At 42.4% G+C, this 26,802-nt stretch overlaps 4 protein-coding genes across 8 annotated transcripts; 2 read left to right on the top strand and 2 right to left on the bottom strand.

Moving 5' to 3' along the window:
* Positions 1-549: 549 nt before the first annotated feature.
* Positions 550-10,266, bottom strand: LOC107227068 (prion-like-(Q/N-rich) domain-bearing protein 25). Of its 2 annotated transcripts, none has more exons than XM_015668106.2 (13): positions 10,125-10,266; positions 4,770-4,949; positions 4,570-4,710; positions 4,356-4,496; positions 4,110-4,274; positions 3,862-3,990; positions 3,576-3,698; positions 3,190-3,477; positions 2,448-2,564; positions 2,251-2,373; positions 1,939-2,109; positions 1,720-1,857; positions 550-736 (listed from the first exon to the last, which is right to left on the bottom strand). In XM_015668106.2, exons 1-13 carry the CDS (start codon positions 10,126-10,128, stop codon positions 663-665), a joined length of 1,794 nt encoding a protein of 597 aa, XP_015523592.2. In that variant the 5' UTR covers positions 10,129-10,266; the 3' UTR covers positions 550-662. The 2 variants fall into 2 exon arrangements, with proteins under 2 accessions (XP_015523592.2, XP_015523591.2); XM_015668105.2 differs by lacking the exon at positions 10,125-10,266 and adding an exon at positions 6,306-6,570.
* Positions 3,626-24,307, top strand: LOC107227063. The gene is made up of 5 exons (XM_015668096.2): positions 3,626-3,718; positions 17,641-17,826; positions 21,508-21,657; positions 22,323-22,457; positions 23,000-24,307. The coding sequence occupies exons 2-5, from the start codon at positions 17,682-17,684 to the stop codon at positions 23,077-23,079; spliced, it is 510 nt and encodes a 169-aa protein (XP_015523582.1). The 5' UTR covers positions 3,626-3,718; positions 17,641-17,681; the 3' UTR covers positions 23,080-24,307.
* Positions 8,490-14,146, top strand: LOC107227069. Of its 3 annotated transcripts, none has more exons than XM_015668109.2 (6): positions 8,490-8,713; positions 8,827-10,108; positions 10,950-11,079; positions 11,632-12,792; positions 13,206-13,352; positions 13,470-14,146. In XM_015668109.2, exons 3-6 carry the CDS (start codon positions 11,055-11,057, stop codon positions 13,766-13,768), a joined length of 1,632 nt encoding a protein of 543 aa, XP_015523595.2. In that variant the 5' UTR covers positions 8,490-8,713; positions 8,827-10,108; positions 10,950-11,054; the 3' UTR covers positions 13,769-14,146. The 3 variants fall into 3 exon arrangements, with proteins under 3 accessions (XP_015523595.2, XP_046600080.1, XP_015523593.2); XM_046744124.1 differs by having other exon boundaries at positions 8,491-8,713; positions 11,632-12,897; XM_015668107.2 differs by lacking the exons at positions 8,490-8,713; positions 8,827-10,108 and having other exon boundaries at positions 10,808-11,079; positions 11,632-12,897.
* Positions 23,596-26,801, bottom strand: LOC107227062 (EEF1A lysine methyltransferase 2). 2 transcript variants are annotated; one of them, XM_015668094.2, is made up of 5 exons: positions 26,665-26,801; positions 25,925-25,990; positions 25,737-25,835; positions 25,243-25,661; positions 23,596-25,160 (listed from the first exon to the last, which is right to left on the bottom strand). In XM_015668094.2, exons 2-5 carry the CDS (start codon positions 25,975-25,977, stop codon positions 25,066-25,068), a joined length of 666 nt encoding a protein of 221 aa, XP_015523580.1. In that variant the 5' UTR covers positions 25,978-25,990; positions 26,665-26,801; the 3' UTR covers positions 23,596-25,065. The 2 variants fall into 2 exon arrangements, with proteins under 2 accessions (XP_015523580.1, XP_015523579.1); XM_015668093.2 differs by lacking the exon at positions 26,665-26,801 and having other exon boundaries at positions 25,925-26,081.
* Between the last annotated feature and the right edge of the window lies 1 nt (position 26,802).

Below are 26,802 nucleotides of genomic sequence, written 5' to 3' on the forward strand. Positions count from 1 at the left end.
CTAAGTCTGAGTACCTACCTCTGATAGAGTCGGGATGGAAATAATCGTAGAGGGATGCGGATGATTGCAAGAACGGGAAAATGATAGAACGAAGCGATCGAGAAGCTCGAGGTAAGTTGGCGGTAAGTTAGTCTTCGTGTCGGTGAACAATTTAGAAATTACGTCGTCATCTATCGAGCCGTGACGTCATGACCGGGCTAGAGGGAGGTTCTCCCAGTGATTTATCAAAGGTGGGCGAGTCAGGGTGGAGCTTTAAGACGGTGACTTAAATCTACGTTATTGCGAGCCGTGGTTTCGGGCTGAAGTTCAGTTTCTTCTCGATCAAGATTGACCACGCGGCTATAAAGAATATGCGTGATGCTATCGTAGCGAATTTCATAAATAGGCGATCCCAGAAAGCCGATCGTGAATCGACTAGGAAATTTGATTTCCTTTCATCGACGTTAGTGCATTGTAATAGCAACGATCTATACATATATATAATAGCTGCGCCGAGACTGAGATTGAGTGCCTACTTCGAAAAATTCGATATGAAAAATTGAACGTCGGTAACAAATAGCAAGTGATTATTATTCGACAATCAGTTATGAAATATTCAACATCGGCTGCCAGCACGCAGAATGTGTGTCCTTATTTAAGACGATAGCAGTCGTCAGCGTTGATCAGACTAGACAAATTTTAACGCTGAGTAGAATCAGACCCAGCCAGGTGGACAGGAAGAAGGAAGCCGCGTCACCTGTAGAAAAGAGATATTAATGAAAATATGAAGATCGATAATCGTGCTGAGTGTGGCTGAAGGTACGTTAACTAAATTTTGCCCAATGCGTTTTATTTTGCCCGGTCATTGACCGTCTGGAGTGTTCCCTCTTTTCGAGAGTTGCTTTTCGCTCGTTCTCCCGACGGTTTGTTGGCCGTATCTAATTTCTTTTTCAACCAAAAGTAGGGGGGTCAATACACGTGGGGCAACGGAGTCGCGTGGGCTCGGGGCGTGACTTGGACCCGCGAATATTTCCCACTCGAAGAGAGTCGAGGGGTGGCTAAAAAGTAGGTGTACAACTTTCTACGCTGGGGCTGGCAGAGCGAGCAAGATGAAGAGGGAATTGCAATAAGTGTGCCGACCGCTGATGGCAATCGGACTTCCGGGCTAGAGACGATAAATAATTAGAAGTAAAACGGGTGTCCAGAATTTTTGCCGGGGTCGTAGGACCCGAAGTAGGCTTATGAGGCAAGCTTGGTCATAGCGGAGGGTGGAAAAACACCGAGTCGATAAATGTGATGGAAATTTCCTTTCAAGCGAAGAGAAGTTCTTTAAACCGAACCCTTCGGCACGGACAGTCGGTTGAAATAGTCGATTGAAGAACGACGGCGGAACGGGTTTAGTTACAAGCGAGCTGACTTGGGAGACGAATGCAGCGTTAAAGATTGCGTGAGCCAAGTTTCAGGTGATTACGATTGTTGCACAGAGCTAGACTGCGCAGCGATGTAGGACCCGGTGATTAATTGAAATGAATTCAAAAGTTGTAATCTACGTAGCGACACGTCGTTGATACGCCTGCACGGTGTGCTGGGTTCCCGCCGATCCTTGTCGTTCTTCGTTTGCGATACAAAATGAACGTAGCAATTAACGTGCACGTGCAGAAACTGGTATCAAACACGACGACGAAAGAAACGCACGCCAGCCCTCGTCGCTGGAAATTCATACCTTCTTCGAATACTCACTTGTGCTTATAACGCAAGCTGTCGTAGAACTTGCGGTAGCGTCCCAGGTACAAGCGCAAACTCCGCTACGGCAGACAACGTATTCCGATCCAGTTTCCACGTAGCAGTCAGCCAGGGTTGAACAACTGTCTCCAATCGCTGTCGAAGATGGAACAGAAAGTCAGTGAGGATTTTCGAACCAATTTCTACGGAACCGCTTTTGAGAAGGGTACGACTCACCTGATTTGAGGTAGCATGCTCCGTAGCTGTAATGGTAGTCGGATTCACAGTCGCAACTCGTTGTGTTTGTCTCTTCGGCATCAGTCGTCGATGTGACGACTGCGCAATAGGTGTTGCTCAGGGTGGTCGAACACTGGATGTCCGATTCGCAAGATTCGCCGTAGGTTGCCACTGATTCGAGATAAACGGTTAAAAGTCGAACTCTGTTTCCCAGGTCAAGAAACAAGCTTAAATAGAATTCTCAGTGTCTCGACGAAAGGACAGAATTCTCTCTTGCTAGAAAAACTGCTCCAAGTATAATAATTTTATCACCTGGTAAACAAGAAGTGCTCTCATCTGACACGAAGTCGTCACCGCAAGCACAGACCAAGTCATCGGTGCACGTCGAGTTTGCCACGGAACAATCGCTGTCGGAAGAGCAGGTCGCGTTTATCCCTTGAAAAAAGTATACGTTCATGGTGAAACCTTCCGACCTTCGTCATCGGGCAAAGTAAAGAGCTGATTCTTACCTGCCGCACAAGCTTCGTCAACCTCGTAATAGTAGTCGGGACAAGTGCATACCAAATCGACGCAAACCGAGTTGGCCGCCGTGCAGTCACTGTCCTCTTCGCAAACATCGCCGAGTTCTAAAGAAAACATTGTGAAATAGGAAAAGAAAATGGAAATGGGATAAAAATTTTTTACACTGTTTCTTATAGATTTCTACTCACTGAAACCGGGAAAAATACCAAAAAAATACCATCACGTCAGGTTTTTTCTTGAACTTGTGTTTGTAGTTTCACGTAGAGTTAAACTCCCGTTCAACTCGAAATCTGATATCCTATTCTTGATTATAAAAATTCTATGCCAAAGTGACTTCTTACTTTCTATTTGTTTGTATTAGAGTGAGACTCGAGAATGAATACAAACAGGGAAACAGAAAATGGAAACCGAAAACGTGTTCGGAAAAATATCAAAGAGAAGAAGAAAAGTTTTCATGAGCAATAACAATGAACACGGAATGTTAAGTACATTTCGCGAAGAAATTGTTCGTTTAATCTTGCAAGAAATATTGTTCAGTTAATTGTGATGAAATCGTGTATTTTTTTTTTCATTATTCTCCTGCTTGTTTACCCAAACACCTTTTATTTTGCAAAAAAAGTCATTTTTGGATTCGGCACTCTCGATAAAATGATATTTACCAAAAAGATCCCATGCGGCTGACATGAAATATTTTTTTGCAAACCTGTGTAATCAGAGAGAGCCACTGACCTGCGTTGTCACTTTTGCAGAGCGTGTTGTCCGAGTTGGCACTGGTTCCGTTGGGACAAGTGCATACAGAGTTCGAGCAGGACAACTCGACGTCGAGATCTTCAACGTAGCAGTCTTCGTCGGCCTGGCAAGACTCGCCAATGCCCTTGTTCACCCAGCAAAAAAGCTCTTCCTCAACCCAGTGAGAGCCTTCGTCACAGAGACAGCGTTTACTTTGGCAGGAAGCGTCGGGACCGAATATGTAGCACTGTTCGTCCCACAGGCAAGAATAGTTGTAGACTTTGGTAGCTGCAAGAATTTTTTCGTTATTTATAACAAGAGCGCGGAGCAGGGTCAGATTATCGTGAACAACGGGCAAAGCACCGAAAAATAACACAACAACTCACTTTTTCTGCATATCTTCTGAGTTAGCGAAGTCACTGTGGAGTAACCGCAACTCCAGGTACCGTTGCGGCAAAGAGAATTCGTGATCGTCACGTCATCGTCGTCGCTGCACTCTTCGCCGATTTCTGGACTCGTCGCAAAGAAGGTAAAACATCGATAAGGTTTGGTAAAGTTACTGTAACGTCGTGATTTAAACTCTCCCTCCATCGATTGTAAACTGCCAACATTTTGCGCAGCAGGAAAAGCGAACGCCGAGACGTCGGGATCGTTAATAATGGGTATACTGACCTGGTACGCAGGTGCTCAAGTCGCTGGAAGCGAAGTAGGCTCTGTTGCAGATGCAGGTACCAGCCGCACCGCATTTCGAGTTTGCAAGGGTTGAGCAATTGTCGTTTGACACGCATTCGGTGCCAACCGCTGCCGGATTGATAAGAAGAATTATCGTTTCTCGAACCGTTGAACTCGTCTCGAAGGCTCGTTACGAGTTCTTGAGGTCAATTCAAGGACTACGAACAAAGTACGGAAACCATGCTTACTGGCATTCTCGTCGTCACGGCCCAGACTCCTGGTGACGCGACCCTCGACATCCAGTCTGGTTGTCGTCGTATTGACCGTTGTATCGTAGGTGCAAACGTAGCTGCTGTTGCAGACGCCGTTCTCGAACTGACAGTCGATATCCACGGCGCACTCGTCACCCTCGGCTGGGGGAGATCGAAAGAAAGGATTTTAGGACTCGGTGATGATGTCGGTAACCCGGTAAATAATTCGTCAGTAAAACTCACAGTAACCCCCGCGACGACAGGTACGATATTCCCGCTGGTAGAAACCGTCGCTACAAACGCAGACGCCGTCGACGCAGGATGTTGCCTCGTTGTCGGCGTTAACGTAGCAGTTGACGTCGGCCTCGCAAGCCTCACCCAGTCCTTAGAACGAAACAACGCATAGAACCCGAGCATGATAGATGGGAATTGTTGGTCAATTGGGAAAGTGGCTCACCGGAAGAGGCGTAACACCTTCCATGAATGTAGTGGTAGCCGTCACCGCACGTGCAGACCGAATCCTCGCAGACTCCACCGGTCAGAAGATAGGTGCTGCACTGAAGTATCTCGGTACACGAGTCGCCGTAGGCTGTCGCGACTTGAGGGAATTGGCAAAGATTCGTTAACGGTTCGAGGCGATACTGATCGGGTTCTTACCCAGAATGCAGGACGTCATGTTCGCGTTGTACATGTAGCCACCCGCGCATTCACAGTAACCGTCGACGCAGGAGCTGTTAGAAATCGTGCAGTCAGTGTCCGACGAACAGTCCCATGTAGACACTCTGCTCAGAAGTGATGATTCAAGACCAGAATCCGAGCTCGCGCTGGACACGGATCCTGGAAATCGGAGCATGGTGTAGTAGCTTTCGAATCATGCCGATTTCGAATCATTCTCTGTGTCCCAACAATGGGAACGTCTTTGTTCTGATTAGTCGATCGCAGGACGGACTGAACTCTGTTGCTTTTTGTAACCGATGTAATTGCAAGTTGTCCAATTTGGGAACAGCGACGAATTAAGTTTCCAGTCAGATGTACTTTGGCGATTTTCGAGCAAGGGTAACGGAGAGCAGTTTATGAACCAAGGTAAGTAAGTCGGATCGACTCGATAAGAATGACACCTTTGCCGTAATCGTTGTGTCAGTTAGCCGCGTATAATTATTTCGAGATAGAGGCGTACACATGAAAGACGTGCAGGTGTTTCTCGTAATCGGCATGAAACATTATATTACAAGTTAATAATCTCATCGATTGACAGGTGGAGTTGTGTCACGATCAGCAATTTCTGGCTTCGTATCTAATTAAGAGATTAATAGTGGGTCAGTTTTGATTGGTGATCAAAATTCAAACCGTATCCATGACCAGGCCTGTAATACTGCCTGCGTGAAATTTTTTTTTTATCGATATAAAACGCGGACCGAGATATTCTCGGAGAAATTATGGAAAATTCCCCAAACTTGATGCAGCTAGATTTGTCAGAATTTTCAACACTCTGATTGAATTGTTGAAACGACGCGAATCGGGTGGCACGCGAGTCGAAGGCGTTCGTGCAAACACGAAATAGAAAAAGGCGACAGAAACATGAGACCGGAGAAGTGTACGGGCATGGATATTAGGTATGGTGACGCGATTGAGGGACGTTTAAAAAAGCAGAGGTGTGCGGACGATGAAACGGAGCATCGTGTCGCGACGAATGTTTCAGTCCAAAGGCCCGAGTCACGAAGGGATTGAGCACTGCACGAAACAGACAGCCGGTTGCGTGTCGGAAACCAGAAAACTGATGAATATCATCTAATAACTAATACACCACCCGGTGCCTTGTGATTTATCGTGAAAGACGGAACGAGGAACGAGAATCGCACGTAAAGAGCGAGAAAGAGAGTGAAGGAACGTAAGGAAAAATTGCGTAACGGGGGAAACGATCGTCGGGGGGGATTCGCCATGGACATGAATTTTTATGAAACTCAAATTTGCGCTGTTGAATAAAATTAAGACCTCGAAAACGATCGCGCATTGAATTTTTACACGATTCGAATCCCTTGGCGAATCATCAGAGATCGCGGTAAACTGGCGAATCAGAGACTCGCCGAAAGATTTCCTGCCGAAATAAGGTCAGGGTGAAAGATTTTTCACACACGCTTCTCCTGATCTTAGTTAATGGAAATCGCGAGTACAACGATATTGAAATTTACAAACCATTGAGCAGCAGCAAGGACTCCAGAAATAAGATGAGGAACACCGAGACGTGAGAACGCAGCCACATATTGAGATTATCGGGCCACGAGGCGCTCCAGATTCACCGGCTGGAATGGGTTCGGGTGATCAACTAATTCTTATGTTCTACTGCCCGCAGATAAGCGTATATCAAACCGATTTATTATCACACGAATTGCACACGCGGTCAGCCACCTGCGCCGGTATCAGATACAAATAACCCCGATACAGCTGGGCTGATATTGGCGTGGCTTTTGTCGTCTCGGATAATCTAATCCCCGAAAATGTCCGTAGCGTTCATGGCGAGTTTGTGCACGACCGTCGATCAGAGTCCTTGCAATTGGAATCCAGGAGAAGGATCGGAAGTCCTGGGCGACGCCGTTCGATTTTCAAAACGATAAGAATTCTGGAAACTTTTAATGTACTTTGGAAGTGATTATATCGCGTTTACATGAGTTTCATGAGATTACAGCTTACTTGTTTGTTTGTAATACATGTAATGCGAAGCTTTTAACCGATGTATGTAGATTTCGTTTCGCTGGCAGATGCAGTGACCCGGTCAACTGAAATTCGCAACCGTTTTGGGGAAAAAAAACGTCAACATCCGCCTCAGTTTCACAATCGGTAGAATTCCTTTGACACTGAGTAAATCGTATTAAGATAGGCATGTTCTGAGATAAAACTTTTAGGTTTATAGACAAAACCTGTTTCTGGACGCAAATTTATTTCGAGAGGATTTAATTTTTCGTCCAAATAACCATAACAAATCGAATAATTACTCTGAGATTGAAAATAAATTTAATCGAATAAAACATATTTATTTCGGTAAAAATTTCACTATTGATGAATTAGTGAATTTAGTGAAATAATATTCTTTTGTAATATGAATAAAGCAACCAAAAGGCCTTTGATAGATTTAATTATATTGATTCGTTTAGTTTACTAGCCTTATATAAAGTTCACCAAACTAATGGATTAATTGGTTACCGCAATAAGATAATATATTGTCAGACCTTGCATTTAAAATACGTTTGATCAAAGTGGCGAAAAACCTTTATTTGCAAAGGTTAATGTAGGTTGAGCAGTTATTAGGATGGGCTTACAACACAACCGAATCATTGGTGAGAAAAACAACAATTGTACGGTTTTCGGAAGAGCATAAACCGTTTTATCTCCGAATACATTTGTAACTTTTTTTCGGCTACTCGGCGTCGCAGACACTTTGGAATCACAACAAAAAATCGTGGTATCAACCGCTGTGAATATACTGCGAATTCGTATCCATACAGCAGCGATAAACGACTGGAGAATGATAAAATCTTGAGCGTGTCTTTATCACTCGTATCCCTGGAATTCCCAAGAGGCGAGAAACCACCCTCGCGAATCAGCAGTCACGGTCGTAACGTCAGCTATAATCTGTCCAATTCCGATGTGATCACGAAGAAAGGCCATGATTCCAAAAATAGAGCAGCTTCGTGATACATTCTGATTTTTACACACTCGGCAGAGCTGTTCTCGACAAGGCCAAGACTGTACCCCAGGTTGTGAAATTTATCGACTTTCTCAGCACACCATACGCCAGGATTGTAAATATTTTTAACGAGCGGTGGTTATTTTTTAACAGCGGGAACAAGGAATTTGATTAATACAAAAGCTGCAATCTACGGTCTGGCATATCGTTGGTAGATACGACTTACGACGTCTGAGAAAACGATACTCGTTGTTATGTTTTGAGAAACGAACACGCGGTTACCGCAATGCCTTGACAAAACTCGTGTTCAATGAAAACTACGTCAGCTGAATTAACAACGAGCAGCCGCCTCGTTGCTGAATTTAATCAATATATTCTCAATTCGCGATAAATAAAATCGATCGTGAATTCTAGCTCCGAAGATTTCGATCATCCGATTTTACCGAAATACTTGTTTCACGACGTGATTGACGGTGGTCAACGTCGGTGTCAAATGTTCCCTTTGAGCGAGCCATCATCGCGTATCTATTTGTAAGATACAAGCTCGTGACCGAACCGTAAACACAAACCGCACGAAACAAAGGTTTTTGTTTAAGAATGTGACGGTGAAATGGAACCGCATTTACGTCATTATAATTTTTATCGCACGCTACGGGAAACAGTCGTATCGTATTAAACCAGGCAGAAACAGGCCTGTGGAAACAGTTGTACTTGTGCTTCGCAGTGGAAAAGTTCAACGTAAATCATCGGAGCTGAAAATCCGATTTGAATATATAATTAAAAATCGATATCGACACGGTGAAAATTGACGGTTCAACACCGTAGTCGCCTATTATGGTGAACATGGAAAAAGGTGTGGATTGTAAATCCATTGCGCATCGATTGATGATCGATATGGAGAAGGGTCAAAACAAATACGGTGAGTTCTATACCGCAAGCCTATTTTTCTTCGAGTCTCTTCTATTCCTGACAGTTTCTCACTTTCCACACCCATCCGGAATATTTTCTCAATCTGAGTCTGTCGGTGCGCAGGAAAGCTGATGGAACCCGAGGAGCGACACGCGTCGGCGTCGAAGAAGAAAGACTTGGAGTTCGAAGAGCTGGTGGCGTTCGAAAGGAAGTTGGTGAAATATCTCAAGTACTTCTTCGCCGTTGCCCTGATCTTCATAATCATGACAATGGGATATTTGCTATGGTCAAATTATCACGCCAAGACGTCGGCACTCGTCGAATCGGCGCGGGCGCCAACCTCGGACGTGTTGAAGAATGTTTTGGAAACCGAGGCAATTACGCAGCCGGAAGAAGACGCGTCTCACGGAGAGACGCCGTTTGACAATTCGCAATTATTTTTCCGTTCCGATCCGTTTTCGTTTTTCAATCGATTCGATAAACATTACGATAACTCCCAGATTCAATTGAAAATAACAATCGTACGTGACGAGATCACCGGACCAGTTGCCACGGAAAATGGAAGTGGACAGACGGAAGTTCAGAATTCCATATCAGACAATGATACTCGTAAAATGAGCGATGGGATTTTCCGCTCTATTATCTTTTCTCTAGGCCCTGTGGGAAACGGGATCGATGATGCTCGTTTCGCGAATATTCCGGATGACATGCCCGATTTCGCATCGTTTGAATTCAACCCGCCAAAAGTCGAGAAGGAAGAAACCTTGGATTAAACGCTACGAATTCTAGTAACTAGCGATAAGGAAGGATGAAATAATAGAAAAGACGAATCGGAGAGGGAGATGTCGAATTGAGCTGAAAAATTATGGAAGAATATCGGCGGCTTAGAGTCCATGCAAAAAGCTAATCAAGGGTCGATAACGTCGCTCTGACCACTGATAAAAGAATTTTGTTTACCGCTTAATGGTCGCCAGGCTAATTACACAATTATTATTAAATTGTTTTTCATTTAAAATTTCCAACTAGCTCCGTATTCAACAGTCTGACTGTAATATTGTTGTACTTGTTTCGTAAACATGAACTAGTTCTAGTATTAATGATGATAATAATAATAACAAAAACAACGATAATAATAATGATAATCATAACAATCATAAGGAATATTATCTCAAGAGTGCATATTGTATGTTGGCATAACTTTTAAGTCGAATTAGCATTCACACGTTTCAGTTGACTGGACAAGTAACGTATATATTAGCCATTTTACGCGTTATACATATATTCTGTATTATCTTGTTCTCTCGTTGATAAAAGAAAATAAAAAGTGTTCGTACGTGGTTTAGACGCAATTTTCCCTGCATATCAGATATTCCGTTTCACGCAATGTTCAGCAAGTTTGTGCAATGTAAGTATAGACATACCCATGCGCGTATCCGTCCATCGGCGTGATTAACCGCGATAAACAGCGGTGGATGTGTCATTTCTCTTTTCTTGTGATATTTCCACGCCCCGTAAGTCGGGATAGGTGTAACACATATTATATTTCCTCCGACTGCGGTGTTTTTCCGAATACCAAACGCCATAAACAGACTCGGAAGACGGATCCTTCTTACTGGAAGATTGTACAAGCAGGCGGAATGTGAACGGCGGGTTCGCATTTACGCACTTTTCGAAGAACGCACGCAGCAGCTATCGCGAAGCTTGTTTTCGACGAACATACTTTAACCGCAGACCTTTGCCTTTGCGTGAAAAAAAGCAACAACCAAGTCCGATTGAATTCTCGTGTGAGAGTCGAAAATAATTCGAGTTTAAAAAACTCCGAATGATAATCAGAGAAACTTAGTAACCAGATGCACTTTAATCGTCGAAGCATGTTGTGAACCGATAACGAGGAACCGACATTTATTTGGTCACTGTTTACGTCAACAAGCTTCGAAGATAGGCGGAATAGCGGAAAAAACTTGTCGAAACAGATAATCCAGAGGGAATTTCGGGGAAAACGATCGGCGTCGAAACTAACGCGGGATCAAAAGTGATAGTCGGATGCTTAAAAGCGGCTTGATCGATGCAGGCGCCGCATACTTCGATCACAGTTGTCAATTCGCGAGCTTCTTTTAACGGGACGATACGCGGTGACCCGTAACCTTGTGTCGCTATCGCGGTATCAAACACTACAAACCGCTTCTCGGCTCGAGATTTCTTCGTTTTAATTTATTTCCAGTCTCCTCTCTTTACCCGTATTTTAGTAACGAAACGCCGTCGGGTCGAGGTGGCGCCCATCTTGAGAATCCTTCCTTGCTTGCTCAGCCAGCCATACTCTACAGTTTACAAGTGATCATTCGAGGAAGAACATGGAGCCGAGTCAGAAAAGTTCTGGTGAGTTTGCACTGTTCGATAAAATCACACGCATGCTTGGGATTCAATCGTGATCGTTACCTGCCGGTTCGTTTAAAGTCGAAGAAAGCTGTCAAAATTATTTTTTTCAATGCATTTCATGAGAGATCATTTTGCGCTGTGAAATGGAAATTACTCATTGATCATAAGTGTAAAGGATTTTCATACAAACTGAACGTGATTTACCCGTGATACAGAAACTGTATACCCGGAATATAGCTAGCGGATTTTTTTTTTTGAGCTGCCCGTATCAACCGTGCAAATCTAATCCGATACGAATATACAATATACTCGATTCGCCGGCTCGTTGCATTCAATTTACATATCTGAATGCATTTCTCATTCCCGGCAAACAATATTGGATACTCTATTTGCGGCTACACGCCCATAAGATCTGCAATTTTGCGTTTGACAGACGATTGCTAGAGTTCGAAATTAACGAGCTTTTTTTTATTGAATCAACTTAGCGATAAGTTTAATCGGTCTTCATTTCTCTTGCGGTTAATTAATTATTTTCGATTGATTGATGCGCAGACAACTTATTGGTCCTTGAGGACGGGTTAGCATGGCAGAAGAAATCGAAGGATCAGCAATTCGTCTCGGTTTCAAGCTATGAGTCGAGGGTGTCGAAGTGCTTGACGTTCTCTTTCATCCTCCTCACTATCGCGCTCGTTGGGATTGTGGCCTATGAACTTCAGCAGGCGATTCGAACCGAGTACTTGATAACCGACGCCGAAATCCGGGCGATGGAAATATCTGAGGAGAATATTGAAAATGTATCAGTTTCAAGGAAGGACTCGGATTTTCTCATTCCAAGCCCTGAGCCTACAACCACGTCTTTTTCCGATGAAACTAATCAGGACGCGAAAAATTCTCAATCGAGCGAAGAGAGGAAAGAGGAACAGATTTTCGAAGAAACCGGTGTGAAGACATCCGGCGATTGGGTCGACGAAACGTCCGACTCCTTGAAACTGTTTGAGGAAGCACTGAGAAATCTGAATTTATACCAGGAGGAGAGTTTCGAACGGCTGCTCGAGAAAATCGAATCGATTGCTAGAAAAACGGAAATAGAGGATCCTAATTCCTTACCCATATGGGACAAAATCGCTTCGCCAATAGACCCGAGCGTGGTGGGTCAGATTCCTGAAAAAGACAGAAGCACCGCCGTCTCGGCTGATGCGGGGATTGAGAATCCCACCGAAAAACCCGACAAATTTCGATTACCAACGACGGACGACTGGATGAAATTGTTTCTGGACATGTCGAACCAAAAGCACGAGGAAATCGATGACGACGACGGAATAGATACAGTGTTAGAGGAGGACAGCTTCGACGATTATGCGTACGAAGACTCCTACGAAGACTACAACGATTATTACTCGATGGAAGAGTTCGAAAGTGCAAAAGGGACCATTGAGGAGCCGAGGGTGACACCGGAAACCATGGAAGCGAAAAAAGAAGTTACGGAGCCTCTAAATCAGGAATCGGATTCGATCTGTGTAGCCTGCTTTGACACGTGGGACGGACGCGACAACTTGGAAGATTTTGTTCTCTCTGATACGAAACCACCAGTCACCGTTGCGACAGGTCCCGTTGGACTTGACCAGGAAGATTCTACCGATGAGAATCCGAACGAGCCAACCGGATCCGAGAATACTGTTCAAACAACCGACGGGGGAGGTGATCCTCCAAAAGGTAATAATCTCCAAAACCTGTGGGAAATACGGAACGATGATGCTAAGAACTACTTCAGCGACAATCGGTTTCGCTCCGATCTTATGCAATCCTTTTTGGAAACCGGTAAGTCAATTTTATTTTTTTGCAGTACCAATCCACACACTTGTCGGTATGTACTCAAGGACCCAAGTTTATCTCGTTTATTCGCACCTTTTACCTCTGGGTTGATTCTGACTTCGTTGAATCGAAAAGCAATTGATCCCACTAAAACTGACTTCAGAATCCTTTGGTGAGATTCAGTGAACCTTGTACGCTGTTCTAACCGAACCTGGAATAGTCCTGTAAACATCAAACACTCAATTATCTCAAACGCCATTTACCAAAGACCAAAATCCACGCTTCAATAAGCACTTTCCTGACCAATGTTTCAGCATCATCCAACAAAGATGAAGAAATCATCAAAGCGCTCCGCGAGATGTTTGGACCGGAACAGAACGCATGGGACGATTACGGCTCTTACGACAGATTTTCCGATTACCCAATGGTGAAACGCTCCATTTCCACTTCACCGGTAAACGGTGAGCCAGATATTCATTCGTAACTGTTGCTGAGAAGGAACGAACAGCGAACGGTTCATGCCTGTCGAGGTGTTTCCATGACGATCTTAAGTCTCGTGTACCCTCGGTATGTTTCAGGGAGACTAGACGAGTCGCATTCGTCACCGGAAAAGTCAGCCAGGCTGATGGGTGAAATGCGGAAAACGATTGACGAGGAGACCAGCGCACTCCACGACCTTGTCTCCGTGGCCTCTGGGCCGGTGAAACCCGTCCTCGAAGCAGAATTAGACGACTTTTACAAACGGATGGAAGCCGTCTCGGCTCACATCGATCGGTTGCACGAACGGTATCTCAGACTTAACGAAGTGACCGACGACTACGTGTCGAAGGAGTTTCCTGCGTCCGAGGAAGCCAACGACTACGGTTATAGATACTGAGGAACCAAGGCTGAGGACAGTATCCTGGATAAACCTTGCGAGCGACACGCATCGCGCCGATTTCGGCGTAAATAATCATGCACAACGTCATTCGAGTTCAACTCAGTCAAGGACTTTTCGTACCGATTGTAAGTCAGCTTTGTCGAGCGTATAATTTTAGGCTCTGTTTCCATCCGACCGAGTCGATGTACGAATATCTTGAATACTGCACTGAAAGTTTCTGTCAACTATCTGTTATTTAATTTATATCTATTATGTGTATACGTATGACATGTACCTAAGTTTAAAGTAAATAATAACGTTAAGCAGAATATATCGAGCGAAGATGTATACGATCTAAACTGTAATAAAATATTGACCGAAAGCGTAAGAAATTCATTCATAGCGCGTTTTTAATAACGTTCGATTCTCGGGCGTCGATAATTTTCGGTGTCCCTGACCCTTCCTCGTCGTTGCGTAAGCTCTTCGTATTACAATCAGAAATGTTACAGTAATTCTTTTTACGCCTCGGCGTTTCGATCTATACGTTTAATAAACAAGAAGCGAGCATAACACAGATATGCATATAAAGATATGTGTTTTACGAGCTCGTTGCAATGTTAGCCCGCATTATCGGGCTGTTGTTGACTAAGAAAGGAAGATATATCTCGACGTAATATTTATGCATATCAGAGGCGCAAAAGAAAGAGTTCGCAAAGGTCACCCGAGTAATTATGCGACTCGTACCGTATAGCTCAACATCAACTCACAATCTATCCGTCAATCCACACATTAAATACCTCGACTTACACGTACACACTGTTCCTCGCTTATACATCGGCGATCACGTGTTTCATGCGTGGAAAAAAGCTTGCTGATTTACCGTATCAGTTTGCAACATTGGCGGGATTTTTTAATCACGAGCATGTGGACCATCAACATCTTGTACACAAAATCGTTAAATTTTCAATGACATACATCGGGGGCTTCGTTCTCAGATGTGGGGAAATTCCATTGGCACTTCTTATCTTCGCCGACAGAAAATCGCAGCTATTCATATATTTCCGCGGTTAATCCACATTCCGACACATTTTCAACATACTTATCGCTGCTTTGAGACTTAATAATTGGTACGATAGACTGTTTGAAATTTATAATAAAACCTGTCCGACGAACACACTTCGATTCACGAAGATTGAACGTCGTTTCAGTTTTTTAATTACATCCTCAATAGTTTGACTTTTAATTACTACGTTTTGACAGGTATTACATGCGAATCCCATTCTTGACGACGCACTGCACTGAACATACCCTCGTTACGGTTGTCGAATATTTTGCTTCTTGCTTGATTGTCGTTCTCATACTGGAAAACGTGTGAATAATTGCTAGTAAATGCGTTCGGTCAGCTTTATTGCTAGACGATGGAGAAATCAGAGCTTAAACGCAAGTGCAGCGCCGCCTTAAGCCAAGAAGGTTTTCCGGGTGAAGTTCGTATTATTCTGCAGTTTTGTAATGCATGCAGTTTACAAGCTGAATATAAACAAGGGCCATTACGCTGTTTCAAATATACGATTCCAGTGCTCCCCGGTACCTCTGGCATTTTCGATCGCAACGTCTTTGCCGTAATTCCAGAGGGTCGGTTCACTGTCGAACGACGCGGCAATTAAAATCTGCGGGGGATGGGCGAGGGTTAGAGGACAGGAGGAGGAGTTAAGTGCGGAATTAACCCTCTTATGCTAAAACAAATTGCGGAGATTGCGGCTGAGCGGGAAGCAGCAGACAGACATCGGTTCGGCACGAAAGGTTAAACGATTTACGACCTTCCTCCGGGTGTTTTACCGCCGGGAAGCCTGTCGCCGATACTTGATACTTAGTTCGTATCTTCCCCGATGCTTCCAAGCTTAAGGAGGTCGGTTGAACGAAAATCGATACTTTTTATCAAGTTTATCACAAGATAATCGACGTAGCTCGAGTATTTGTCAAATTGTTATATTCGAAAGCTACGAAGGTCCCTTCAAAAAGACAGAAACAGAATATATTGGAATTTGAGACAACAGCTTATAGACATATCGATGCTTCGTTTAAAAAGCGATTCAAAGCTGTGAAAAATCCAGTAAGTTCGTTTGATTCCACTCTACGATGATTAATTTCAATCGATCGTAATACTCATTTCTACAAAGTCACTGGAACAAATTTTTTTTTTTTCCTCGCTAATCAAAATCGCACAAATCTACCAGACTTACAACCGCCTTGAAGCAATTTCAAACGAAACATCGCTGCATAAATTTTCGTTTATAATTCCAGTAATTTTAGTTTTTGTACTTTGTAAAAGATGTTCGTAGCTTAAAAACACACAAATTCTGCAAACGTTCGACGTACGAATACACCGTAATAAAAGTAATGAAAAGATATCGATTTCGGCCATCAAGCCGCGTTCCGGTAAACTCGTCGGACTTGACGTCATCGTTCGGACTCTACGATCGGTCCCCTCTCGCCCCTTCGCCTTGCACGAACAGGACTAAATGCCCTGGTGTAGTAACACGTATATTCGACGACACGGTTCGTGATGCCGGACTCCGTCGCACCGTCGTGACGTAGCCGTTGGCGTGACGTCGAGATTCACGGGGCGTCGCGATTGCCCCCCATTGTATCGTTATCGGGAATCCGGAATCTCAATAGGTTGAACTCGATGTTACAGCGGTTGTTATTATACTCAAGGATCGATCCTTAACACCTCGGAATATCGCAAAGTGTACGACGTACGCCTAATTCATTCGGCTATGGGGCGACTATTTTTAAAATTTTTTTTATTTAACCCTCGATATCGACTTGATTGATGCTGTTGAACTGAAAAAAGGAACAAGAAAAAAAAAAAAAACCTGCATAGTACTTTTTTGTACATGTAGACAGTGATCGATATCGTTTGCTCACCTTTCTCTAACCGCCATCGAATAAAGCTTTACCGTTAATCGTACATACCGATAAGAATTCGAAATCGATGGAAGCTCCTGTTTCTCTCTTTCTTGATGTGATTCGTCGCGTGAAATGTTCCGTATTCCAGGAGTTGTAGTTTGTTCCAAATGATCGAAGGACGACCGACGTATTCCGATGGCGACGCTTCACAGATTTTCCAAACGTCGGTCGATTCGGAGCTTTTTCTCTGTACGCAACCCCGTTTTATCCTCGGTCGGGTAGGTAAAATTGAATTATAGGAACGTAACGCGATTTCCGATAAAAACGTTCGTCGACCCTCCTGCTATTATCCTCGTTCTTCCCGTCGCGTCGTCCCGCAACGTTCTTATTCGCAGGAAGGAAGAATAAAATCTCTAGGAAATCGAGCCGGTTCACGCAGAGAATTGTATCGGCAGGAGTTTCCGCCGGAAATCAGATCCCGCGGGTCGTTGGCTCGCCTTTTCTCCTTAGGGATAAAAGGGTGGAATACTCGGGTGGCTCAAAAGCGTTTCGACAAAATCCTCCCTGCGGTAATCGAAAGTGGGGGGGGGGCAAAGGTGCCTTGGCCATGTTTCGTGGCTACGATTCGGGTGCATGGTGGGGTAAAACTTGCGAGCAGCTGGAGGGGGTGGCTGAAAAGGGCATATAAGGTGGGACGGCTTCTTGGCGTCACGCAGTCGAGAAATTACCGAGTTCAACCCGCGAGGAACGAGGGAGGCTCGATAGTTCGCACGAATACAATTTTTTCGTCGGTCAACGGATCGCATTGAAAATCCTCGGCAGTTTCGCAAATTCGGAATTTTTATAAACCAAAAGTGTGCGCGGTTCCTCTCTCATCCTTTTGTGGTGGTGTCTTCATTTGCTTTGGGTCATTTTTTTCAATCCTTTGACGACCGTGTCGTTCTTCTGGATTCTTATTCATTCCGTTTCTCAACCGGTAGGCGAGTCGAGCGTATATTTATCGAAATATCGAGCCCACGCCATGAGGGACACAACGGGGATCCAGATTTTTATTATCCTGCCAATTTTGGGCCTCATCATGACGCCGACCATCAGTGCTCTCACTACCTTTGGCAAAACCAACCCTCAGAACCAGAACCAAAATCCACCGCCACAGCCTACTCCAGGTAAGATTCCTTCATCATTATCATTCAACTGTTATCGTCGAAGTTATTATTCTTTCGAGATTTGTTTCTGGCGGTTTCAATTCCAGCTTCCGTTGCACTGATATGCTTTCTCACGACAACTATAATCCTGGTTTCTCGGGTGATTAGCGGATATACGAAACAAAACATTCGGACCAGTATAACCGTAGTATCACTGTACCGTTTCAACAGAAACGCCATTCATGTACGAATTACAGAACCGAACGTTCTCCGCATCAGAATTTTTACCGAAGACAGGTAGCTACGAACGATAATTGCGGTCCCTGTTCCTATTATAATACAAAACATCGCTTCAAGCTTGACTTTCGATCCATTTTCGTGCATGCCAATGACGGAAAATTTCAACAAAACCGCATTTTTTTATTTTTACTAAACGATTGGCAGAAAAGATCGACTTTCCAAAGTAAATTAACGTCGGGATGAAACACCATTGATCACAATTCGCTCGATTATATTAATATACCAGCAGCTGACATTAATTTCCCTCACGACAAACGCCGGCAGTGACACTGTTACCCATGAATTTTTCTCAAATTTCCATGCTAATTCTATACAACGGAAATTACTGTAAAACATAGTTACAAGATAATGTATAATGCACGTTCATAGCAGCTGAGGTTTAGCAGAATGATGGAGTAACGTATACCTAGGCGAGTACATATATACACGTACGCACGTAAATAAATAAATGCACCAGGGACATAATTATTTTTTTTCACCTCATCGCACTGAGTGAGCTTATATTCCCGGCGGGCGACCTTCCGGTTTAAAAATCTCGCGTGATGCGATGATGACGATGATAAGAACAACAACAACAACAGCAACAATAACAATAATAATAACAGTAATGAGAATATTATTACTAAAAAGCGTGTCTCATTCCCTTGAGAATGTAAAGGCAATATGCATAACGCAGCAACATTCTTCTGCACTAAGAAAAATTACCTGACAGACATGCAAGGGTGTGTTCTGTATATTATATAATTATAGTGAAATGCTAGACAAGCGTGTCCTGCATTTTGAAATAAACAAGGTGCTTAATTAGCGAATTATCATCCATTTGGTAATCACGTACTCTGCAACTCGGCCGGACGGACTTGAATCACGTTTGTTCCATGCGGTTATAAACTGAGTTTAGCCGAATGGCTGCAGTGCAGGCAGAGCTTTCATCGCAATCGGGATTTACGGCGTATCGTATCCGAGACTTTATAATATCTGGTGGCAGAAAATACAATTATTCACTTCAAGATGGGCGTATTTAATATCATTAAGGTTTTTACAATCACATTTTTTATTTCAAATTAACTTGATGAGATGAGGTGAAATTGAAAAAAAAAAAAAAAAAAAATTACACCACAGGCCGCAGCTGCGCGACGATTTTTATATCGTGTCAAAGTTTTCGTTTCCATTCTATTCTTTGAAAATGACTCGAAAAGGCAAGGAATTAACAGAGATGGAAATATTTATTTTCCGCCGATTCCTTTTGCAGGCAAATCAACTACAATTAAATTAAGTTTCAAATCGGTTTGCTTACACAGGAGGCACGCAAAAAGGTGGAAAAGGAAGTGACGCGACGCAGATAGTTACCTGCAGGTTTGCGGCGAGCAGGTTACCCTGGAATGTATGATAATCGGGATCGCCTTGGCGAATTTCGGGACCCGATAAATTATAAAGCTCCTGGTTGGCGTGACAGGCAGGCATAAACGACTCGTTCCTCTTCGCTTTAACTTTCTCTAAGCTGAGCCTAATGATTTCCCAAGTCGACGATGCGGGCTGCTCACTACTAATTGACACGCGAAACCAAGAACTTGAAAAGATCGACACAAATCGTGATCAGCGCCGTTCGCCGATCGCCGAGCTGCAAGTAGAAAAGGTCGCGTTCGGTCAGCCACACCGAATAAAGTTTGATCTAGTCTTCCCTGCAATTCTGAAATTTATTTTCCCCTGAACTTCTAGTTTTTTTGCGGAACAGCCTTTCCGTCTAAGTACGATCCATTAATTTAAACAAGAATGATGAAATGCTCATTATTCATCTGCAAAATGGTCGGTGATTGTAAATTTTGTGTTAAAAAAAAAAAATAAAAAAATAAAAGAAACGCGTTTTATCGAAAGGTTTGCATTTCTGCCAGAATTTAATTTCAGAACTTTGAGATTATCTTTGATTTACACTGCGATTTTTGACTTTGGAAACTCGGACTTTAATTTTCACCGGAATGTCGGCGTAAACTTACAACTTCGCAAAACCTCGTCGAATTATTTATTCTAAGTGACATTGAGCACGGGCGTTTTTCGCTGCGAAAAAATCTATTTTCAAGCTCTCGACGACTATTACAGCGAAAAATATCGTACAATAGTGCCAATTCGAGTTTGGAGCGAAATCTGAAAAGGTTATAGAAAAATTGTACACCCACAGACGTTGGCGGTGAAACCGCAGCTTTGAAGACGTGTCAATTGAAGTAAGTAAAGCGAAAAATGAAAATGAAATTCAGGGCACCATCGTGATTATCGTCGGATCGTATAATACACGAGCGTTTTACTATACCTCGTACCTTATGCGACCTTATCCTTTCTCCCGACGTATTACGCAGGTCTGGTGTATAATAATTTGAGCTCACGCTAGCCGTTTCACGAAGTTGCAAATATGAAACAGCATAACGAGACTGGGACATATAATTGTTTTAGGCTCACGGTTTATGCGGTGGCCGGTATTTTTATACCCGTCGTGATTCATAGTCGCTAATTAATTGCCCGACGACTGTGTAATAATTAATTGATGCCGCGAAAGCGAGCGTCCGATTAGACTTCCGTTGCCAGAAATCGAAAATTGAATACAGATTTTCATTCGACGAGTGTGATTTCTTCCAGGTATAGCGACTGAATTATTTAACCGTAGCTTGAAAGAAAATGGGAACGCGTTTCTTAAACGTGGCACTTGAATAATGATTTCGCCATTAGGAATAATAAAAGCGGGCTTTTCCCGCATCGGAAGTAAAACATTTCCCGCTCTAATCACACGTTTATGAATTTTGTAGGAACTTGAGGGGCTGACTCTATGCGTCCCGTCTATCAAAGTCAAACTATGTCTCGAATAATAATTATAACAATAAGAAAGGTAAGCGCTGTGCCGAACTAGCGTGGCTAGACTCGCCATGAATCAGGTAATTCCATACTTCCACGACCAAATGTACTATTTATGTGGGTCAAGAGGGTTTCAAACCGAGCGTGTCTCCCTGGCGTTAAAAAAACACGACTTACCCAATCGCGCTGCAACCGACCCCCCCGTTAATTCTTTCTCAGACATTTGTTGAAAACTTTTTCCAAGATTTAATCGATCTGATATGAGCAATAAAACGGGGTCAGCTTTTATTTCCAAGTTCCCATACATTGCACCTAAATTGGAACAGGGTCAAGCCTACTCTGCAGTGAACTGGGAGATAAATTTTTTAAACGAATAATGATGAATAATTCTTTTAATAACCGTTTGAAAAATTTGTCTAATTCCTAGCTGTGCAAATATTTCTAAACTCGAGTTTCAGGGATTCATATGTGCAGACTTTTGTTGATTTCTTAAACTTGTCCAATTTCCAGCTTCTTAGACACTCGAAACGCGTGACATTCAAAATCAATGACATTTTTTTTCAGTTGGAAAATCACGCCTCTGCAAGCTCGAGTCCGATTGTGCGGCGATCCAGAACACAAGTTGCCTTTCGGATCAGCGGGATGGACACACTCGCTGTCTTTGCGCTGATTATTCAGCCCCGATCAACGGCGCCTGTACCAACGTGTTAAAGCGTAAGATTTACCCTCTTGAAGCATAGAAATTGCAGTGAAAACGTGCCGAAATAATCCTGAAAATCTCAGTGTTGTAAAAATTGAATTTTCAGCTGGAGTTTATCGATCAGCGATATCCACGCGGGTCTGTACATCGTACCAAAGTATTAAATGATTTTTGCAAAATTTGATTCGTGAATTCGGATTTAGATTCTAAAACTGTTGACAGATAAGTTGAAACTTTGACGTTTACTACTTAACGTCGTAAAGTTGAACTATTCTTCACAGTTTCAACGCGAATTAAAAGATTTCACCTATATAATGTATTTGTAGAACTCGGGCCGCGGATGTGCGAAATGCAATCGCATAAACGGCGATATATTGCAGTGCCAATAATTATTGAACGATTATACAATCTCTCGTGCCGAATGAGTTATAAATTTGCCACTAGCACGCGCCCCAATTGTTCCTGGGAATAAATGTATTATTACACCCACATATAATATATAACACACCATTTTCGGTGTGTATAATAACAACTCGAGTAAAGTTATTCGCGTGCTTATGCCTAATTAATTCGTGTCCCTATTGATTGTAGGCAGGATAGAAAAAAATACACGTTTCATTAGCCGTTTTTTTCCTCCAACTAAATCGAGAAATTTAAGGATAAAAAACTATTTTCCTAGTGGCAAGAACCCCGTGCAACGAGGACTCGGAGTGCATCAAGGGCGCTCACTGCTCCCAAGGAAACAGCACGATGCCGGAAAAACGTTGTCTCTGCAAGCTCGGCTACGTTGAAAACGCCCAGCGTTTGTGCAGCGGTAAAGATTAATTAGATCGTTGTTTGTCGTACAATTGATTATTGCCGGAGGTGGTAATAATTTTGCTCAAATAAAGTTCCCTCACTTTTCCCATGAAAATAATTCCGGATTCCCTGACGTTTTCTCACCAAACTTAAGTAATGTCAGGCAGCTTTTATGTACGAAAGCTCCGGATGTTGTCCACCTTGAACGTATAAATTTCTATCTAAAAACACACAGTATTGCTTCGTTTCACACGTATAATTAGAAACTGAAGAAATACCATTTCCGAACGTTAGCTCAACTGAATATACGAAGCATATCTAAAGTTTGAAAGCAGTTTATAAAAAAAAAGGACGTTTTTACCTATGGCCCATAATAATTCCCTGACTTTTTCCGGGATAAATTAGTCTCGCAAGGTTTTCGGTATTATTGTTTTTGAAGTTGAACGTTGTTTCTTTAATTATTGTGAATTAAGAGACGCCAACGAATTTTGCTTCCATCCATTTCCTTCCAATCTTTCGACAAAATTTACCGACACCATTTTTTATGGAAAATTGCAGGTAGTTCACCGATCCTGCGAATTTCCCTCGCAACGATCCTAGCTGCGGTTACTCTTTCGGGGAAATACATTTTCCTGTAATTAACCGCAGCAGAGTCATTAACGGCGAGTCTACGCGGATTCTCTATCGACGAGTGTGCCCTGAAGAAAACTGCGTCGTACGGGTGAAAAATATCGGAGACATTAAACCACGGTCAGTCAAAAATAACCGGCAACACGCAATAAGGAATTTACTCTCAATCAGTGTTCCTTACATGTAAAATTTATACTGAACCGATTTCAGCAAACACGTATAATACCGGGATTATTTATATCTGCGGTAGTTCGAATTAGGTGCTAGTACCAAATAACGGTCGTCATTGATTTCGTTATGGGTAAAAAATATTTATCAATTGAAACGTAAAAGTAATTCAGCTCGATATTTTTGACTAACGGTGGCAGAGTTTTGGCGATTTATTATACAACTGTATGTATTTAATCATCATTTTGTACTCGGCTATCATTTACCTTACATACATATACCTATATTGTAGATATAATTCAATGATTATATATATATATAATAACGTGGCACAGACTTGAAATTTTTTGAAAATATTCTATTCATCGCATATATTCCGCGAATATATCCTATACATGTATGTAATAGTGCCTATTCCGTAGACACCTTGAAATTGATCTATGAACGCCAATGCATGGAGATTGATGACTCGTGTCGTAATTTGGTGACAGTTATTGTAACACTTACGCGGTCTTTACCAAATGTCCGACAGATAAGTATCGAAAGATTAATCATCATTTGTCCTTTGTGATTTACAGACATGCGTACATACAATTTGCTTCTATATTAAATATCACACACGTATATTTATCTGTACGTTCGATCTAAACTTCTGCGAGTATGATTAGCGTTAATCTTCGGTATACAATCAAATTATGCAACAACAAATTACGATAATGAATCTGCTCAATTTATAGGAACGCTTTGAAACTTTTCTTTAAAAATTTCAGTGAATTACCCCGGCTTCTCAATTATATTTTCTAATCAAAATGATCTTGGACGATGTTGTATAACTCGACGGACAAGCCATTCTAATCAACGATTCTAAGCAAATGCAGATTGTACAAGCGAGTGACAAAAATAAGTATACTTCAAAGAATAACTAATTGTACGTAAGGAAGAGAGAAACGAACAAACTAATACGTGATTGTAGAGAATAATAAAAAAAAAAGAAAAAAGAAAAAATGCAAGCGTGCCTTTCCGTTTGAAATTTAAATCGTTCCATTAATGATGTGAAATTTAAACGCGTGCCTATAATATATAAATAATCACGCGGTTTTAAAGCCTAATCTTTGATTATATTATAATTGCGAGCAATGAATATTTACCAAGATAATTATACTGTAATTGCAACTGACTATTCTGCCGCATATACGCCAAGAATGCCTTATATATTGAGTATTGTATGAAAAAAATTGGCTGCACTAGTCTAATACAAAGACCTACTTATACTTTACAAATATTCTAAAATATACCTATAATCTAAAATATACATGAATACATTATACCGGCATATTGCATGTATACTTACTGTACGATACCCATAAGTTGATAGCGTATTTTGTAAAGTTTGTATGTGTAACAATTATATTATAGTACAGAGTGTGTATACGTACATCCTACGCATCACGACAAATACGCACTATATAACGATTTCTTAATTTGTTATACATATCGTTTTAAGATTGATTCATGTTTTGCGCACAATTAAAAGCTGAATAAAAATAATACCTTAAATAAGAATTTCAATGGGTTTTCAATTGCTGATAGAATCTTGTCAAGAACATTGTGAGAAATAGATCCTTTATACAAAACTTTATAGATTCGTTTATACAAAACAGATTTGTGGTTGATAAGTCAGATCAGAACATGCGTTGGATAGAAAAAGAACAATTCTTAAATTACATAATCTATGAGGTGTAAATATTTCACTGTATACTTTTCTATTCCCAGGACCTTATTAACAGTTATGAAAACGTAGCAATTTTTCTCTACAATAAATTCGGTCACCTTTTTCTAAATACTAAAGAACTGATCAAGTTTCCGGTTTGTCCAGCAAATCGGAACGATGGTGTAGGAATGCTGTGAAGTAGTTCGAAATCTGGAACAATCAAAAGTAGAAACATTAGAAAACACGTTTACGAGTTTTATGTTGCGATTCTTGCACCGCGTGTAACGCTTACAGATCTTGAAATGGTTAATTAGCTCATCTTCGGTCCAGTTGCACGAAGTGATGATTAAAATACCCTGAGGATCGAGCATTTCCTTGACATTCTTTATATACTTCTCCCTCTTCTCCTTAGGATTATCGGGATTCAAACTAACTGCGTCATAAGTTCCCTTATCGTGAGCAACTCTGAAGGTCGATCCAAGATCCGCTATGTCATTCTCCAGGATGTCAAAGGTCTGCAGCGTTATGTGTGAACGGCTTTTATCTCTCAGGACTTGGGAAGCCAGGTCAATTGCGTTCTGCGAGTAATCGACTCCCGTCAAGTTGGTGAACCCCTCGTCGTGCAGCTCGACCAGCATCATCCCGTTGCCGCAGCCGAGGTCGATTATCCTGTCTGTGCTCGCGACTAGCTCAGGCTTGGTACTTAGCCACCTGGAGAAAATTGCAAAGCTTAGAAATAACGCAGCGATCGAAGAGAAGAAACGAATAACACAAACTCCGAGTTACCTGACTATTCTCAGAGCACTGTCCTCTCCGAACCAAACTTCCCCAACGTCGCCGTGGTGCTTAAAATTGTTTATTTCCAGGGAATAAGTCTTGTCCCAGCTGCGGAAACGGTTTTAACAGGTTATGCAGGCTAGTTGTAAAATAACGGTTTCTCACGCTGCCAACGTCAAATATTAAGCACAACTCACTAATCCTGCGTTCCAAGTTCTGAGGAATCCAGCTCCTGCTCATCTTCCGCCATATTCCGAAGCTTTCTAAATCGAATTACTTTGATTGCGGTACGTATTTGAATTACACGAAGTCACGCGGCTTTACTGAGGCATGTGTACACCGCTTGTGAGAAAACCTAACCTAATCTGAGTGTCGTCACTGGTCGTCACGATGGATCTGAGTTAGGTTATTACTAGGTTAGGGTGTATGTGCCATGCGTGAATGATGCACTTGTTTCGTGTAAGGTGTGTTCCTGGTTCCTGCTTCACACGCAACTATCTTTGAGAACTAATCACGTGACCTGCTGTATGACGGCCATCTTGAATTTACAACCAATCGCATTCGAGATCCTTTAGCGCACATCAGAGAGCAACGGCGCTCACTTTAAAGTGTGACAATCTATGCTGGAAATCTACGGCGTCGACTATATTTATACTTTTCACTCAACGGCATACACATCACGGACGCAGGAAACATCTATAGCAACGTACATTCTCAAGATGGCTCTCATATCGACGGCGCAGAACGGGACGAAACACGTCCGCCAAAGGAACCCGCCTTATTTTCTTCGTGACTGCGTGTGTGAAATGCTATTCATAAGAAAACCTAACCCAATCTGATTCTCGGCACGATGAGTTTGAGTTAGGTTATTATTAGGACAGAGTGTGAGTGAAAAGTTCTACTTTTGTAGAAAGCTGTATAACCTCTTTTTACCTACCTGCTGATATTTTCGGTAGCGAGATAATGCCTCTCTATGTGTGTCGATGATCTGACGATTTATTTCGCCATTGGTCTCAATAAATGAGCCGCGTTACGCTTAGTCGAGTGACGGCATCTGCACATAACAAACCGGTGC

The sequence above is a fragment of the Neodiprion lecontei genome, chromosome 6 (assembly GCF_021901455.1).
Source record: "Neodiprion lecontei isolate iyNeoLeco1 chromosome 6, iyNeoLeco1.1, whole genome shotgun sequence".
NCBI classification, from domain to species: Eukaryota; Metazoa; Arthropoda; class Insecta; order Hymenoptera; family Diprionidae; genus Neodiprion; species Neodiprion lecontei.